Source organism: Mesocricetus auratus, unplaced genomic scaffold, assembly GCF_017639785.1.
Source record: "Mesocricetus auratus isolate SY011 unplaced genomic scaffold, BCM_Maur_2.0 Super-Scaffold_100010, whole genome shotgun sequence".
Classification (NCBI taxonomy): Eukaryota; Metazoa; Chordata; class Mammalia; order Rodentia; family Cricetidae; genus Mesocricetus; species Mesocricetus auratus.
In genome coordinates, this window is record NW_024429194.1 from 59,372,448 (window position 1) to 59,387,223 (window position 14,776).

The following is a 14,776-nucleotide window of genomic DNA, read 5'->3' on the forward strand; positions in this document are numbered from 1 at the left end:
AATGTTCCTAAAAACAAAACTTTGAGACTTGGAAGCATCCTTAAGAGTTAACCTGTAATAATGGTCAGGGCCAAGATAGGAAAACTAAAGCCAGTTTTTGCCAATTCCACCTTTGTCATTTGCTCTGCAGGCGAGGTGCTTGTTCTGAAGTGAACTAGGACATCAGGGGGAAAGGAGTCATCAGATACAATGAAAACCGACTAAGTACACCCAGTTTTTCATTTGGAGACTTTTGAAGTTTCACTTCATTCCTTTTCTGGCAGAAAATTTACAGCTCCAAGCAAACATTTAAGGGTTCTTAATTCATGGAAGTGGGGAACAGTGTGGTCATCAACAGAAACACAAATTTTAATTCCAGTAAAAAGGGCTAAATAAACAAGCCATAGACTTTAGTCATCCCCAAACCATGACCTTAGGGCAAAGGACTTCAGTGACTTTTGACAGAATTAAAACAGTCTTTGGAAGCTGGTTGTGGTGTCACATGTCTGAGATTCAAACACTGGGGCAGTGAAGGCAGAAGGTGTTCCAGTCTAATCCAGTCTCTTCCAATATGATCTGGAAAAAAATGAGACCCTGTCTTAAAAAAAGAAATATTACTTGAAGAATCCTCCTAATATTGAGAAATGCAGATTTTTTTAAAGGTGGAAAGAGAAGGGAATCATGACTGCTGTGTTAAAGTCACCCTCTATGGCATTAGATGGTACTGGATGCCAACCTCTCGTGTGAGCATTGACTCTATAGACACTGTAGAAAGTTAGACCCTGGAGTACCAGACATGAGGTGGCTATGCAGATAACCTAGGATGCACCTAAAGATCACCATGTGAAGAAACTGCTTACAGAATTTGCTGGAGAACAAAAGGGAAAGGAGAGGGGAAGGGAGAATAAGCTTTGGGAAACGGGAGGGGCCGTCTTAAAGAAGCCACTGCCAGCAGGGTGACTGGAGTAGAGATACAGTAATAGAGTAGACACAAGAATCACAGTTAAGAAAACTATGACTACAGTAGACATCACTTGGAAAGTCCAGAATCCTCTACTATTTAAGAAGACATTTGCTCATCCACTAGTTCATTAGTGAATAAATACCATGTTTTCCGTTTAATTATATGCCAGGTTCTAGACTAAACAAGAGCAAAGCCCCTCCCGTTAGTGAGCTCCAAGTTTGCTTGGGAAACAAGAACAAGCAAAGGAAGAAACAAATTGAAATGTATAATATAAGAGGCAGTTGGCTCAATATTAGTGACAAAAGAAATGAATTTGGATCTCTGTTATGAAGCACTACACAGTAGGATTCTTTTCTTACTAGTGCATATTGGTTTACAAAGTAATGGTTTTTAGTCCAACAATCTCTCAATCTCTCTCTCTCTCTCTCTCAATCTCTCTCTCTCTCTCTCTCTCTCTCTCTCTCTCTCTCTCTCTCTCTCTCTCTCTCTCTCTCTCTCTCACACACACACACACACACAGCCGCACTCACCCTTTCTGACCTTCATTCCAGTCCCTTATCCTCCTGGCCAGCTCTAAAGTCCCCTTTCCACAATACAAATGCTCTCACATCAGGAACAACCCACAGACCATCTGCAGGAAATCCTTAAAAACTACATTCTTTCCACCAGAGTTAGTTGTAATTAACACCACAGCATTTATGTTTCAGCTGTTGAAAACAATTACGTACTATTAAGTAGATATGTCTAAAAAGAACTACAGTTGATAATAAATGGAAAGCCAAAGATTCTGGGAGGAGGGGTTATTGGCAGGAAAGCATTCAATTTTAGCAGCATAAACCAACTACTCTAGGATCTGTGCTCTAGTGTAGTTTAGAGAGCTCTAGGATGGTTCCAGAATATTTCTAAAGAGTCCGTGAGTCTGTGAAGTTAAAAACAACATTCACAAAGATTCTAACGTCTCCTTTTCCTTCCCTGCCATTATTTCTTCTGTGTACAGTGGAGTTTTCTAGAGGATCTGTGTCTCAAGATAGCGTTGTTCATAAGGTGGAAAATGGACTTCAGAGGTGTGGAAGAAGAGGAGGAAATAAGTCATGAAAAGACTGTAGACGATTAAATGAGACTAACGTTTATGGACATAGGAAATTATCATGAAACTCATTACTTTGTACAACTAATACACAACAGTAGGAAAAAATCTGGGGGTTACACAGATGGAACAGCGATTAAGATCAAAATATCTAGGTTCAGTTCTCTCTCTCCCTTTCTCTCTTTCTCGCTCTCTCCCACTCTCTCTATCTCTCATTTTCTCTCTCATACACACATATGTACAAACGCACATGCATAAAAATAATCATAAATGAATATTAGAAAAAATCTGTCAGCAGATTCATTATATGTCTGCTTGTGCCTCTAAGCTATAAATTTCAAGTTTTGAATTACAAAATATTGATCAATATGATCTACATATACAAAAGATTTGTGGGAACCTTAATAACTTCAGGATTACAAAGACACTGTGAGAAAGAAATTTTAAGGATCACTAACTTAGGGGATAAATCTCACTTGAAATGGCATGCACACCTAGTCACATTTTATATGAAGAAACTATACCACGGAGTTCATGAAAAGTGATTGAATTTGGCTCAGTATTTTATCTTCATAATCAAACGTTAGCACCAAGGACACAGAAGGCTTTCCAATATTCCATAAATCATAAATTCATGCATTCAGAGGGTGTATTCATAAACAAAGGCTGTTAATCGACTTATTCGAGAGTACGAAGCACCAGTTGCAAACCCACAGCGATGTTACTGTCTCCTGTCTTCCATTACTGCACTTTGAACGACTGAGTTCAACTGCACTTGCAGTTAACTTTTGTCTTTTTTTATTATTTATTTTTAAGTTTAAATTTAGATTAGAAACAAGGTTGCTTCACAAGTCAGTTCCAGGTCCCTCTCCATTTCCCTCCCCTCCTCCTGTGCCCGCCCCCCAACCCCCCAATATCCCCTCATTTCCCCAGGGAGGGTGAGGCCCTCCATGGGGGTGTCCACAGTCTGTCATTTCATCCAGGGCAGGGCCTAGACCCTCCCCCAAGAGTTCGAGGTGAGAGTGCATCTCACATTGTTGGATGGGAGTCCAAAATCCGTGTGTATACTCGGGATGGGTACTGATCTACTGCCCAAGGCGCAATAGATTACCTAGGCTTCCTTACTGACACCCACATTCAGGGGGTCTTGATCAGTCCCATGCTGGATTCCCAGGCATCAGCCTAGGATTCAAGAGTTAACCCTGGTCAGGTCAACTGTTTCTGGGGGTTAAACCAGCCCAGTCTTAGTCCCTTTGGTCATCAGTCCTCCCTCTCTGTTACTGGCTTTCTTGAGTTCAGCTCAGTGCTTAGCCGTGGGAGTGTGCCTCTTCTTCGATCAGCCACTAAATGAAGTTTCTGTTTCCCAGACTCTCTGAATTTTTGTCTTTAACCTATAAAAAACACTGGCAGTCAGACGTCCTTGGTGTGGGGTCCCTCTTTCTCATGATGTGGCAGGTTTGAGCACCCTGTAGGTGTTTTTTTCTCACTGTATACTACTAAACATTACCTGAAGGAAATGGCAAGCCACCAGATAAAATACAACATGTGTGTTTTCCCAAGACAGTTGCATTTTTCACAAACCACCCTTCTCCAAATTCCTATCTGCCTCTTCCTCTATTTTTTGAAAGTTCTTGAAGGTTAGTAGTTCCTAGAATCTGGAAAGAGTAAAATCTTTTTTTTTTTGTTTTTGTTTTTTGTTTTTTTTTGGTAAATATTATATACACTCCAGTGTGTTGTTCGGCCATCTGTGGGGTTTGAACTAAACGTCAGAGGAGCATGCTTGCTGCTTTATGATAAGCATAGAAAGTTAAGAGGCTCACAAAAGCCACCAGCACAAAGACAAGTGCAAGTCCCGGAAGCATGCCTTTCTCCTACGATCTGGCCATCCTTAGAAACTGCTTTCAGAGGTACTGACTAAGACAAAGTCAACAAGCTAGAAGACCAAGTTGTCCTGGGCAAGTGGAAGAAAGTCTTCTCTTTACTAATCCCGATGTTACACTGCCCTGTCTCCATTGTGAGAGCAGCCCCTCCACTCTAGGGCCACAGTAAGGAGACACCCCCACCCAACTCCCAACGCCCACTCCCATCCCCCATCCCAACCCCGACTCCGGGTCTTGGGAAGTCGGCGGTCATTGCCATTAGAGAAGGAACAGACATTCTGGAAACTGACTGAATACTTCTTCACCCATGCACCGAGGAGTGAGCGAAGCCTCAGAAAGCTTGATGAGCTGTAGTCTGCGTTTACCATTGACGTTAGAAAGGCCTTGCCAACGCTGAATTCAGATGCTTGCGCCGTTCTAGAGAACATGCGGGGCGATGAGCCGTGGGGTCCTGACTGTTCGTCATCTGATGAATGCATTGCCTTGTGTGTGTGCTTCTGTGGAAAAGCATCACGAACTCAACAGGCGGCATCCATTCATCCATCACCATTGAAGTCACCCTCAGAAGCAACAAACTCAGGCCTGGTTAATTTGTCTAACTCGTGTGTTTTCTCATTAGGAACTTTTTCTTTTCATGAGGCATATCTGAAAAAAAATGGTTGAAATTTATAACAGAAAAGTTGCTGCTGCTTTAGCCGTTTTGAAGTCCTAAGTTGAGTGGAGTCCAGCAGAATGTTGCTCAGCCTCTACAACTCCATCTATCTGGAGGTTTTCCTCTTCCAAACTGGACGGCTGTAACTATTAAGCAGTGACTACTCACCACGCCGACCCCTGGTGACCTCATTCTCCTTTCCCCCATGGCCTACTGGGCTTGTGCTGCCCCAGAGCAGCACTGTTTCAAAGCTGTTATCAAAAAGCAGCAGCCAGCAAGGACAGTTAAAAGCACAGAAAAGTAAACAACATGGCTGAAATTGGCTTAAAAATGGATGCTGTTCATAGCGTGAACACTGAATGAATGATGCAGGCCTGCTCTGTGTGGCCTCAGCTGGGAAACTGTGCAGCTGGCCAAATCCTCTGTCCTTGTTATTTGAATTTTACTGCTCAGTGAATGGCAGTGAGTAATTGTAAAAGCACCAAGAGCATTGGGTTTTAGAAACAAAGTTTAGTAAGTAGACAAATTGCAAAAACGGAATCCACAAATAATGAGATTTGACTATACGGCAAACGACAAATTTGTTTGCTTTATTCCAGGTAATGAAAATAATCTGAAACATATGCCTGGGCTCGTTTCTTGGGCCTGATGAGATACCATGTGAGATGGTTAGCCCTCGCTTTAACGTGGAGCAGTTGAGGAGAATGTGACGTAAAGATCATGAAACAAAGAGCAGGCGCTCCTGCCCAACGTGTTAGCTACCCTAAGAAAGGGACCCCAGTTAGCAACTGATTGCTACATTATATGCCTCAAACCCCTGCGGGGAAACTAAGGATATAGGAAATTAAACACTGGCCATCTTTGTCATAGAGTTAGAACAGGCAAAACTGAGATTCAAACTCAGTTTGTCTGGTTCCACAGCCTGAGTTCACAAGTGCAGTGTGGTTTGAAGCGAGTTACAAAACAGGATTGATTGACTCAGATTATAGCAGCCTGTGTTTTGATAATTATAACACCACGAAGAATTCTACATCGAAAGTGAATTTTCCAGACAAATTAAGCTTTATGAGCCTGTGGTCTTGTACAAAGCTGATCTGAACAGCTCAGGGTGTCTGGTTTTCCTTAATCTTTAATGATGGGCAAATCCAGTGCATTACGGAAGGCCACTTTTTTTTTCCTCAAGAGATGTAGGTGCCCCTTAAGAATTTGATGAAAATGCATTAACTGTTCAAGCTACTGAGTTGTGTCTTAGTGCACCGAGGCAGTAAATGGGTGTACACCGTGCGAGAATGGCGGTGACCTAAAAATAAATATTTGATATAAACCACCATATTCTCTTGGGGTGAGGGGAGTAATGCATTAAAACTCTAAAGAGTCCCCGGCTTCCCCGGAAGGAGGAGGAAATCTGTGGCCTGGAAAAGTCCTCTGTTACTGGTGCTGCGTTTGTTCAGCTCGTTAAGAGTTCACCCCATTAGATCTTATTGCTCCTAAAGCCAAGGGTGAGAGTTTGATCCCTATAGAGGCCGCTTAAACTCAGAGAACAAAAAGCACTATTCTCTGCCCCAGATCCCTGCCAGGTGTCTGCCCTCTGGTCAAAACGAGCCACTGGCAAAGGGGTGCTAACCTATGACAGTATTGGGACACAACAAAGGGCACCCTCTACATGCCACTTACTCTTTGTGTGCATGCTCACAGGACCTGACATAATTCATAGAGAGCACATTGCACTTTTACTTTTAGCACTAGATGTCTGAGTCACACTGTACTAATGCTCCAGTGCCACTTACAAAAATCCATTATTTACTTATCTAAGTGCAGAGATCGACCTCCTAGCTAACATTATCCTGTTGGTAATAAATAGTAAAGAAGCACTTGTGATTTAATCTCTATCTTTTTGACAGAAAATAACCATACTAATAAGGTGGAATCATGCATAGTTTTCATGTTAGTAAAAGACATTAAGCTGTCAGAACTAAGTTCATGTACACTGTAACATGGTAAGACTGATTTCTAATGTGTACTAACAAATAAGTCATGAAAACAAACTTCTCAAATTACTGATGCAACTTTCTACCAGGGCTACAGCCTTTAACTTTGTTTTAATTTGATCACCTCTTCCTAATTTTTAGTTCTTTAATTACTCAGCACTTGATACAATTTTTAAATATCAAATATTTGCTTTAACAACAAATAACACCCGATTCTTACAGGATTGACATTTTATATTTTAAACAAGAAGGATAAATTAAAATTTACTAATTTAAATTACAGCAAGAGCTTCACAAAGTTTAAGAAGCCTTAAAGATAGTTTATATTATTACACAAACTTTAATTTATCAAATGTCACACATATATTTCATGATATGGGGATTTATTTCATTTATGAAGTAGTCAAATGAATCAGCTTGCCCTGGACTGTAACAAAATACTGCTTGGTGACTTGTGACAGACAGGGTTTTAACCTCTGACAGCGAGATTCATTGTGGAGCAGGAGCCAATCATAGATCCTGACGACACTTGTCTCCTCTAAGTCGGAATATAAAAAGCCACTTGGAATACAGTATACAGGACTCACTGGCGTGGCAGGTTGTCTCTCACACCGGACATGCACTAAGATTTTGCTTGTCATTACTCAAAAGCAAAAGGAAGAAATAAGAGCAAGGGAAAAAAACAGATTGTGCTGATTTTAAAATGATGCAAAAACTGCAAATGTATGTTTATATTTACCTGTTTATGCTGATTGCTGCTGGCCCAGTGGATCTAAATGAGGGCAGTGAGCAAGAAGGAAACGTGGAAAAAGAGGGGCTGTGCAATGCATGTGTGTGGAGACAAAACACAAGGTACTCCAGAATAGAAGCCATAAAAATCCAAATCCTCAGCAAACTCCGCCTGGAAACAGCTCCTAACATCAGCAAAGATGCTATAAGACAACTTCTGCCCCGAGCTCCTCCGCTCCGGGAACTGATCGATCAGTACGACGTCCAGAGGGATGACAGCAGTGATGGTTCTCTGGAAGATGACGATTATCACGCTACGACGGAAACAATCATTACCATGCCTACAGAGTGTAAGTAGCTCTCTTAGAGTATATCAACAGTTCTGCTGACGGCTGCCCTAGTGTTTATGAGAAACAGATCTATTTTCAGGCTTTTAACAAGCTGTTGGCTTGTATGTAAGTAAGAGAGAAAAGAGATTTTTTTCCCTCTTCACGATTTCCTAAGAAACATACTGACAATGAAATCTGCCTTGCTTGTTTCCTTTTGGTGCCAAATAGCTCAAAGTTAATGTGCCGGCTCAGCTTCAGTAGTATGTAATTTTATATGGAAAATGCAGAATGCTTATGTGTTCAGTGCCTAACACTAGGAAGGGAAGGACTGTGAGATTCTATAAGCATTGTTAAAACTTATGTGAAATTTACCATTGCATCTGTTTGCCTAAATATGCATTCATTTTTCCCCCACTAACACTAGAGGAAGAAATTTGCTGAGTGTTTATTTGAACACTGTTCTACACAAGTGTGTTATTTAAAACTGTCAGTTGAGAGCCTTTGTGAAATACTTAATTGGGAAAGCTGTTACACTGGAGAGTTAAAGAAGATAAATATTCAATGCATTAGCAAGAGTAACGGTGAAGCAGACGCAGCAAAATGATACTCATGACCTAGTATTGGAAAACGTTCAGGAAATGAGCGTTATAATCGGGAGGTTATGCTATAAATGCCTGCTTGTGCTGTGCCCACAGCCCAGTGCTGAGACTGCCCTGGCCGTGTACAGCAACAGTGGCTGATAAGAATATTTTATTCCCTGTGAGGGGAGGACTGCTACCCGTAAGAACAGCACTGCTTCTGGGAGCTAGTCCATTTCAGGCAGTCCCAGCTTCAGTACTCTCAAAATGAAGACAGGTGGCTTGACAGAGCTGGAGGACACGCAAGAGTTCTATGCCATGTGTCTGAGATCTTGCTTTAATACCACGCTTTAAACACTTAAAACCAGACATGACACAGTTTCAAGCCAGTCCTTCACTAAGAAACCAGGCTACAACACAGCAAATAATTTTCATTTATGACTCTTGGATCAAACAGTTCAGGAGAAGGCTTCCCTATTTACATGTGGTTTGGAAAACCCAAAAGAAACGTAGTTGTTAGTGTGCTGAACTTGCAGTGAAAGCCTGCCTCCAAGGCCACTGCTTTCTGACTTTTGAGATAGCTTGAGCATGACATCTTGAGTTTTTGTGCTAATTACTGACTTCATGTTGTCCCTTTGAAAGGCTATTGCAGAGTCCAAGTGTTACAGACGCACTCTATTTTCTGTCATTTCGGAGGCTCAGTCCCCAGGTAATTGAGGCCTGGGGGAAGGGTTCCTTCCTCCAGACTGACTGGTACAGCTGCTCTGTGAGCGTAACTACTCAAATTCCCAAGGAATTCTAAGTGGACGTTCCTCCACGCTGTCTCTTGTTCTCCCTAATCATCAACGTTCGCAAATTTAATCCACTGCTCATTCTTTCACAAAATATCCCCTAGCCCATAGTTCTCTAGAAGGCAGTAGATCCCTGATAAATAGGTGAAAATACAGATGTCTAAGAAAACTGACAAGCAATTATTTTCTGACATTTCTTCTGAATCATGAATGAAGTTCTACGTAGTATTTTATTTTGAAAGACCACATGTGTACACATTATCCCAGCATCTATTATTAAGGAGTGATTTTTATTCATGTTTTGATGGGACCTAATGTCAATCATTCTTTTCTTATTCATTTGTAGCTGATTTTCTAATGCAAGTGGATGGAAAACCCAAATGTTGCTTTTTTAAATTTAGCTCTAAAATCCAGTACAACAAAGTAGTGAAAGCCCAGCTGTGGATCCATCTGAGACCAGTCAAGACTCCCACAACAGTGTTTGTGCAGATTCTGAGGCTCATCAAACCCATGAAAGACGGTACAAGGTACACTGGAATCCGATCTCTGAAACTCGACATGAGCCCAGGCACTGGCATTTGGCAGAGTATTGATGTGAAGACAGTGTTGCAAAATTGGCTCAAACAACCTGAATCCAACTTAGGCATTGAAATCAAAGCTTTGGATGAGAATGGCCATGATCTTGCTGTAACCTTCCCGGGACCAGGGGAAGATGGGCTGGTAAGTGATAATTGAAAATAATGTTCTAATAATATGTTATATTTTTATTCCTCATATGAAGAATAATAGTGAAAAATAGCTACTACTATATTCTATGTTCGCAAACCAGACAAAATTATCTTACACCAATTGGTCTGTGCCCAAAAAGAGTAGGTGCCAATCACATGTCCTGTGAAGCACTCCCTTGATGCTGTTACTATGCATGAAGACTGAAAAACAATTGCATCATGGTTCACAATTTCATAAGGAGTTCCTTATTGGGAATGGGATGTTATCTTCTTTTTATTGTAGGTTACATAATATATGCATAAAATTATGACTCACTATATAACTGCAGATTCCAATATCTACCCAACAAATTAAAACTTTTTCCCATGCTGTTTTTTGCTTCTCAATACATTGAAAAATGTTGGATTCACATAAAGTAAAAAAATATAAAAATTCTAATTAAAATACATTTATCTGTATAGATATATTTGATTAATATATTGTACTTAGTATCCCCTAATAAATATGTTCAGTACTTACAGAATGTTGAAGTCATGATATGCATATAGGTTACTTAGAATAGTGTTAATAAAACTGTAATTTCCATTCTAGCTAACCTTGACTATTAGCTTATTTCTGAACTACTTTAGCACCATTAACAATGATTTACATAGGAATTCAATAGCAATTCAATGATATAAACAAGACCTCACACACTATGAAAATTAATAAAACAATTTAATTCCCACTTAAACCCTAGTTACTATTATGCTTTACTGAGGCTTTTATTTACTTCTGCTTTCAAAAACTTAATGAACATATTTTTATTTTCATCCCTTGTCAGAATTTGCATCAAAATATTATATTTAGAAAAAATAAACATAGTTATCTTTTTAATCCTTTGAACTCAGGAATATGTAATCCAGAAATCAGATCTATTTGTGAGTGAAATGTAATTGTTTGAAGTACTACAGCTTCCTCGGTGATCTATCTATTTTCTTTATCATATATTCCTTAAACGATGTTCTCTTTGACAATACTTAGGACTGATTTCATGATATAAGACAAAACTGTGCTCTTTCACAGATAGTATTTAAATTATCAAGGTTGCTTAATGGGTTAGGTTTTAATTATTTAAAGGATGGTTAATACGATATTCCTTAGAGTTTTCTCTCTAAAAGGAAATGGTCTCAAATGTTCTGGAAGACTGAGGCTGTCACAGCCAGATGATTCTTCTTCCCTCCCTCCTTCTCTGTCTCCTTCTGCTGGGACCCTGGGATTGAACCCAGCACCTTACACATGAGAGGCAAACCCTCTTCCACCAAGCTACATTGGTACCCAGGTCATCACTTCCCATCAATGTCCTCTATGCTCCTTTAGGATTTTCTTTCAACACAATGTATGTGCAGCTCCTGCTGTCACCCTGACTTCCTTCCTCCCATTCTGATCCACATAAAACTCGGAGGTGGCTGTTTTTCTCTGACTGTAATGTGCACATTTCTTTGAGAAGAGATCTAGGGAAGAAAGACAGATGGGTACTCATCTCTTCTAGAGTCGTGAGATACATGGAGCTGATGAGTAATCAACAGTGATGAAAAGATGGCCTCCCACCTTCCCCCACCCTCCCTTCTCTTTCAAAGCATCTATTATTGTCTAATAATGAGATGAAAAGAAGCAAAAGTTTAAAAGACAGAGTGAACTGACCACAGGGAAATGTCTACTGCTATTACATTCTTGTGGATATGAGAGGAAAAATGAAGCCTAGTGTGAATAAAAATTCCTTCATATCGCACTTCTTAAAAAGATAAGTAGCATAAGAATGATGTTTTCTGTAGAGATGATTTTTCAGGTGGGAAAGATCTTTGGCTTTGATAATACAATTGCTCTTTCCTCTTTACACAGAATCCCTTTCTAGAGGTCAAAGTAACAGACACACCCAAAAGGTCCCGAAGAGACTTTGGTCTTGACTGTGATGAGCACTCCACAGAATCTCGATGCTGCCGCTACCCCCTTACAGTGGATTTTGAAGCATTTGGATGGGATTGGATCATTGCACCCAAAAGATATAAAGCCAATTACTGCTCCGGAGAGTGTGAATTTGTGTTTTTACAAAAATATCCCCATACTCATCTTGTGCACCAAGCAAACCCCAGAGGCTCAGCAGGTCCTTGCTGCACTCCTACAAAAATGTCTCCCATTAATATGCTATATTTTAATGGCAAAGAACAGATAATATATGGAAAAATTCCAGCCATGGTAGTAGACCGGTGTGGGTGCTCATGAGTTTTTCATTGAGTTCAGAACTTCCTAAATCATGGAAGGTCTTCCCCTCAATTTTGAAACTGTGAAATTATGTACCACAGGCGTAGGCCTTAAGTATGCTATAGTAACTTAAAAACAAGCTACAGTATATGACCTGAAAGAGAGAATACATGCAATGGTTGGCATTTAACCATCAGAATAAACCATAGAATAGAACATTTTATGATTTCCAGAGTTTTTGAACTAGGAGGAGATCAAATTACATTTATGTTCATGTATATATATGCAAATATATATATCACAACTGCAATCTAGGCAAGAAAATGACAGCACTTCTTGTGGTCTGCTCAATTAAAGGGGTATGCTTTAAGGATAAAGTCTTAATTCTTAGCAGTTTCACTTAATATTTACAGAAAATCTATATATAGCCTTTGTAAAGTGCAGGATTGTTATCCTCATTCAAGACATTTATGTACATTTTTATTTGTATTGTATACTTGGTGTGATAAAATTCCACAAAATCAGAATGGTACCTTCTACATATGTTTCCATTCCTACTCTAATTGGACAGTGTATTAAAAACCCATGCCAGTGGTGCTAATGCCAAGGGCTGAATGGCTACTACCAGGTTTCTCAGAGTATGCTCTGTAAAATAAGCCCCTTTCAGGTACTTTTCCATACAGCACTGAGTGGGGATGCATTTTCTTTAAGGAAAGGCAACTTTTTTTTTCCAGAGGCCAACTTTCAATTCTCCAGTGCAGTGGAGAGACTGCTTTCTCTTAAAGGGCAGCCTAGCATTCATTTCTATCAAAATTCAAAATCACAGCCTGCCTTTGTCACATTGCTGTTTCATGGTGAAATAATGGAAATGACTGATTTTATCAATATTGTATAAAAGACTCTGAAACAATTGCATTTATATAATGTGTATACAATATTATTTTGTAAATAAGCGTCTCCTTTTTTATTTACTTTGGTATATTTTTACACTAATAAAATTTCAAATTATTAAGGTACAAAGACATGTCATGTATCACAGAAAAGTGACTGCTTCTATTTCAAAGCAAATTAGCAGATTCAGTAGTGGTCTTAAAACTCTGTATGTTAAGGTAAGATGGTTATATTACAATCATTTTATATTTTTTATAATATCAACATTCACTTATGGATTCATGGTGGCTGCACCTATGAATGTGAAGTTTCAGTGGTTTCCTGTTATTGTATTCAAATCTCAATGCTCCACTATTTTAAATATTATAAACATTGCTGAACATACCAAAATAACTAACTCCAGTACCTAAAGAAAAACAAACATGGTGTCTCAATAAGAACAGCTACTTTTATTTTATAATTTGACAATGAATTTATTTCTGTGTTTATTTACTTCAGTTTTGTAAAATGGAATTTTGTTGACCTGATGTATTGTACTTAAATCTAAATGAAATCATTTCTTACATAAAATGTGTAGAGACTATAAATTATATTAAAGTGTTTTCACATTTTTGAAAGGCACCACAGTTTTGTGTTATAATGATTAATTGTGTGTTTTTGAATCTTTATATCAAGGTTTAAATGACTTAGCACAAAAACTTGATTTAGGAACTTAAGACATGCTACTCTAGTTCTGAGTGAAATTCCCAGTGAAATTGCTTTAGACATACAAAAGTAGACTAGTGTCTTCTGTTCATTTCTTTCTATCTTGACCTAAAATCTATCTATTTCATAGGCTCGATTTCAAACACACTGCAATTGGCAGTGGTGTTTAGTCCCAGGGTTACAGGTTCTCCTGAAGCTTCAGGCACACGGGAGGCCCAAGGTTCTTCCCTAACAGTTAATGCACATTTTCCTAAGTACTGGAGGCACTGATTTTCAAATTAAAGAGCAAAGTGATTTTAAATGACCTAGAAATCCTTGTGTGCCACTGTACAGGCATATATCTGAAGCAATTCCTCTATTTAAGCAGTTTAGGGATTTACTCACAAAACAGTGACTTAAGTTTAATGGTGAGGTGACTAAAATTCTACTATGCTCTTATTTCTGAGTGAAGAAGTCATAATGTACACAAATACAACTTTAATAATTTCCATCTTTATATTAATGCATAAGAAATAGAAACGTAAGTTCCAACACATTATATTTTCTCTGTCACTCATCCTAACAGCAATTATTAAAATTGTGACATGATAAAAATTGATTAAAATAATCAAAGAACTGCCAGGCGGTGGTGGCACTCGCCTTTAATCCCAGCACTTGGGAGGCAGAGGCAGGCGGATCTCTGTGAGTTCGAGGCCGGGCCGGACCGACAGCCTCCAAGACAATACAGAGAAACCCTGTCTCATAAAAACAAACAAACAAAAACAAAATAATCAAAGAACTATTTTTAAAACATAAGACATAATTATTACCAATCTGATAATTAGGAAATCAAGCTTTAAATAGTGATGGATGAACTGTGAATGTGACATAATGTTGAATCTCATCTTTATGGCTATTGAGTTCTAAGATATAGAATGCAAAACATAAGAGGAAATGTGACCTTTTTTGTTCATCCTTGAGTGTGGTGTCAAGCAATGAAAATGATGCTCAATTTAGTTTATTTGTGTCTAGGGATTTTGCACAGTCTTTGGGAAAAGTGCATTATAATGGATGTTTGGTAGCAAATTTATGTTTAGTGCCACTTAAAACTCTAGTTATGTAGAAAGTTGAAATACAATATACTGCATGACATATCAAAATGCCTCAGTGACTATGCTGTCCTCTGGGAAATGCAGGGTGTTCTTTCTGCAGCATTCTTCCCTATGAGGCTGCCCAGTTTATATGACAGACATA

At 39.1% G+C, this 14,776-nt stretch overlaps 1 protein-coding gene and 1 long non-coding RNA gene across 2 annotated transcripts; one reads left to right on the forward strand and one right to left on the reverse strand.

Annotated features, from left to right (window-relative positions):
* Positions 1–212: 212 nt before the first annotated feature.
* LOC121142837 lies at positions 213–7,372 on the reverse strand. The gene is made up of 3 exons (XR_005879948.1): positions 7,290–7,372; positions 4,201–4,555; positions 213–555 (listed from the first exon to the last, which is right to left on the reverse strand). It is a non-coding gene; the product is annotated as an uncharacterized LOC121142837 (long non-coding RNA).
* Positions 7,080–13,459, forward strand: Mstn (myostatin). Its single transcript, XM_005084490.4, has 3 exons — positions 7,080–7,629; positions 9,324–9,697; positions 11,588–13,459. The coding sequence occupies exons 1-3, from the start codon at positions 7,254–7,256 to the stop codon at positions 11,966–11,968; spliced, it is 1,131 nt and encodes a 376-aa protein (XP_005084547.1). The 5' UTR covers positions 7,080–7,253; the 3' UTR covers positions 11,969–13,459.
* The last annotated feature ends 1,317 nt before the right edge of the window (positions 13,460–14,776 follow it).